Genomic DNA, 4,101 nt, shown 5'->3' with positions numbered 1-4,101 from the left:
ATCAAATTCATCAATTTTCCCAAGTGAATATATCCACCGGTGGAATTTCCTGTAAATTGGGCACTTATGGGAAAGGCATCTTCTACTCAAAGATTAAAATGATGAGTTGACTGCAACGACAAAGCAGGCCAGCCTCTTTGGGTCCATGCTTCCATGGAATCCCATCAAACTCTTTTATTCTTTTTATGGAGGTTGCAACTCACTTGGACTGGTAGTAAATTACAAAAAAATAGGAGATTTATTGTACCAAACATTATAATTTGTCAACGCCAAGATTCTATCATATTTTGGTCCTTTAATTTTCGTTAACTTTCTTTTTATTTAAATGGAAACTCCTTTTTCTTTAATATTTCTCTTTAATTAGGTGTGGTTGAATTGGGACTCATTATACATAGACTTGATATATGATGGAGGGGTACCTTGAATAAAATGTGATCACATATACTTTTCTTTTTTTTTTTTCTTTTACTATTTTTTCCTAATATTTAATTTATAATGTGTTTAGTATTCCTATATTTTATGAGTAATAAATTTTAGGTGGCCAACACTTTTTTTAATTTTTATTTTATATTTAAAACAACACTAATTAACTTTATTTTTACACTAATTTAAAATATTAATATCCTAATATTTTCTCAAAAATATTATGTTATTTTTTTATTGAGTAAGTTAATATACATAGATATAACAAATTGAAATAAAGGTCGGTGACGTGTATAATATATTGGTATCACTAAATTAATTAACTTCATTAATATAGTTTACCAAAACAATGATGTCAAACAATCATAACTCTTTGTATTTGTCTCAACAAAGGTGGTGATGAATGGGGTGACCACCACTTTATAATAATAATTAATAAGTAACAACCCTCCCACGCTTTCAATTTTCATAGCTTTCAACTCAAAGTGCTTTTCCCAGCAATCATTTGTATCCCCTCTCAAAAGACACCCTAGTCTTTTTTAAATGTGTGAATGAACTGGCAGCATCTTTGCTTCAATCTTGAGCACCTTTTATAAGTTCTCTCACTTCATTTCTTTGATTTGCAATTGCTACAAGCTAGCTAGTTCTCTCATCATCATCATCAAGTGATATATATCTTTGGGTCTTGACTATTATTTCTCTTGGCAAAAATTAAATAATAATGGGAAGACAACCTTGTTGTGAAAAGGTTGGTTTAAAGAGAGGTCCATGGACTATTGAAGAAGATCACAAGCTCATGAACTTTATCCTCAACAATGGCATCCTTTGCTGGAGAATGGTTCCCAAGCTTGCAGGTACACACTAAAGTTATCTATTTTAAATTTGCATTGAAATTATTAAAGGATATCTAATTGGAATTTAATTTTTTTTTTTTACCAAAGATAGGAGATTCGAGCTCACAACCTCTTAATTGAGTATGGAAAGACTATGCCATTTGAGTTATAACTCATTGACAATTGAAATTTAATTTTAATGTACACGTATATTCAATTATTTATCTTCAATTCGTCGCGTCAAAAAAATTAATTTTTTTTATTTTTATTGTGTTTATCCTAAAAAACGAATATGATTAATTGTCTGACGTGTAAATTTTTTTACATAATTTGTGCACTAAAATTAAACACATCTAAATAAATTAACTTGATGCATGTTATTATTTCATGGTGGTGAAGGTTTGCTAAGATGTGGAAAGAGCTGTAGATTGAGGTGGATTAATTATCTGAGGCCTGACCTTAAGAGAGGTGGCTTCACAGAAATGGAAGAGGATCAAATTATACAACTACATTCACGTCTTGGTAACAGGTACATACGTTATCCGTTTCTGAATTATATTATATGTTTTCAAAAAAAAAAAAAAAAAGAAAAAGGATGAATTTGGAATGTTAATTATGTAAATAGATTATAAAGAAGCCTCTGCTATGAGATGATAATTAATAGGTATAATCCTAATTAATAAATGAGTGCTGAGTGAAAATTATAAAATTAGTGTGTATTTGACAACAATAAAATTGAAAAGTATAAATAATGTAAATAAAAAATGTTGTGCGCAGAAAAAATTATATTTGTATATATTATAAATGCATGTGTAGTTTAACTCATTTTTAATTTATATTTATAAATTTTAATTTAAATATATTGTTAGAGAAAATAGTTTACATGTACATTTAATTACATAACGTCATGTCAGTAAAAATAATTATTTTTTTAATAATCGTGTGAATGATTATAAAAAATATAATTAGATAATTGGATAAATAAAATATCTTATATTATAAATATATCAAAATTAAATTCATATTTTATGTTTCAATAAATATTTTATACAAATAACTTATTTTTACCATTGAAAATAAATTTATGTATTGAAATAAAATCTATACAAAAATTCAATAAATTATGGATGTTTAGGGTTCCAAATATATTTTCCTTAACAATTATTATTGGATAATTACTAATATTTCAAAACAATATATCAGGTGGTCTAAAATTGCTTCCCATTTTCCTGGGAGGACAGACAACGAGATCAAGAACCATTGGAACACAAGAATCAAGAAGAGGCTGAAGCTCCTTGGATTAGACCCTGTGACACACAAGCAAATTGAACAGAAAGAACAAACCGATGACGATGAGGACAAAAATAACAACACCAACTTACAGACAACTATTTCACAAAAGCCTCAAGAAAATGCAGAAGAAGAAATTAAATCCATGGAGGAGGAGACGAAAAGAGAAGAAAAGAAGGTGAATTGCTGGGGTGATGATAATCCTGAGATTTTGAACGATTTTGACATGATGTGTTCAAAATTCGACTTGGAATCATGGATGGTGAAACAAGAGATCAATAATAATAATAACACCAGCACTACTACTACTAGTTCACACTGCAGTTCTTCTTCTGTTTCTATTGATGATAATAACTATTCTAGTCACTTTTCTAAGGGTGAATCCAAGAATGACCATGATGATCAGGATAATCTGTTACAGCAATGGATTGAAAGTATGGATTCAATTCTCTCATGGGATGGCTTCAATGCCATTGATCAAGATTTGTTTCTTCAATAGCCTTTACTTTTTTATTCGGTCTCAAAAAGAGGGTTACGAAATATTCATGTATGTAAAGAATATTGCCAACTTTCTATCCTTGCATTTTCTTGCTTTTTCTGCATTGATTTGTTCCTTTTGTTAATGGGATAATGGTTTCAGATTAAATGCAAATTGCATTTTGGTAAATGCATCTTTGTTTAACCAAATTAATAACTTGTAGTATCACTAATAATAATAAAAAAATTACAAGACAATACAAAATAAATTAGTTCAAATATTCTGTTTAAGATTATCTTATTTTATATTTATATTAATTATTTCTGTAATAAATAAATAATAAATATTAAATTATAGATTTTTTATTATTATTTTTCTTGTATTATCGAAATAATATATTTGTTCGATAATATTAAGTAGATAAAAAATAACTAAAATTTACTTTATTTAACATTCATTAATTATTATAATAATTAATAATTATTAAATAAAATAAATTATAGTTATTTTTTATTATTAATTTTTTTTATTATTAAACATTTTGACATCTGTTATACCAAAGGGTGGTCACACTTCTCATCAATGCTATCATTATTGAGCGTCTCACTTGTATTACAATTATAATTGTTGTGTGAAAAAAAAAAAATTGATGACATGAAATAAATGTGCAAAAATATTATCTTTCAAAGAGGTAATTATTACTAATGAAACTCGAGCTGTTTCTTTCTGCTGTCCGCTATGCGAATTAAGCATATTTTAATTCGTTAGGCCCTCCTTTAAGTAATAACTGATTAAACATGTGTGACAAATGAAAAAGTCTAGAGACAGTAATTTTATCAAATTTTGGCCAGCATGTAACTATTAAAAAAAAGTGAGTTATGGGATAAAATCTCATATTAATCTCATATCATTAAAAGTCTTATTAATGACTATTTAATAATTATAAATCTCAAATGTTCCTGCTCCCTAACATTTCTCGTGACAAATTAATGAACAGTGCAACTTTATAATATTGATTCATTCATGCGGAAGCTTGGTCTAGATAGAAATCATTTCTTTAATCGACATTTGGATTTT

At 27.5% G+C, this 4,101-nt stretch overlaps 1 protein-coding gene across 1 annotated transcript; it reads left to right on the top strand.

Annotated features, from left to right (window-relative positions):
- Positions 1-993: 993 nt before the first annotated feature.
- LOC112755148 (myb-related protein 315) lies at positions 994-3,234 on the top strand. Its single transcript, XM_025803064.3, has 3 exons — positions 994-1,277; positions 1,656-1,785; positions 2,460-3,234. The coding sequence occupies exons 1-3, from the start codon at positions 1,145-1,147 to the stop codon at positions 3,043-3,045; spliced, it is 849 nt and encodes a 282-aa protein (XP_025658849.1). The 5' UTR covers positions 994-1,144; the 3' UTR covers positions 3,046-3,234.
- Positions 3,235-4,101: the final 867 nt, after the last annotated feature.

Source organism: Arachis hypogaea, chromosome 16 (assembly GCF_003086295.3).
Source record: "Arachis hypogaea cultivar Tifrunner chromosome 16, arahy.Tifrunner.gnm2.J5K5, whole genome shotgun sequence".
NCBI lineage: Eukaryota > Viridiplantae > Streptophyta > Magnoliopsida > Fabales > Fabaceae > Arachis > Arachis hypogaea.
This window is presented reverse-complemented; position numbering and strand designations above follow the sequence as displayed.

What these genes read in the sequence shown, in the direction of transcription:
- LOC112755148 (XM_025803064.3), top strand. Translation starts at nt 1,145, where the DNA reads ATGGGAAGACAACCTTGTTGTGAAAAGGTTGGTTTAAAGAGAGGTCCA. An exon ending in AATGGTTCCCAAGCTTGCAG is followed by an intron (nt 1,278 to 1,655) that starts GTACACACTAAA and finishes ATGGTGGTGAAG; the next exon opens with GTTTGCTAAGATGTGGAAAG. An exon ending in CATTCACGTCTTGGTAACAG is followed by an intron (nt 1,786 to 2,459) that starts GTACATACGTTA and finishes ACAATATATCAG; the next exon opens with GTGGTCTAAAATTGCTTCCC.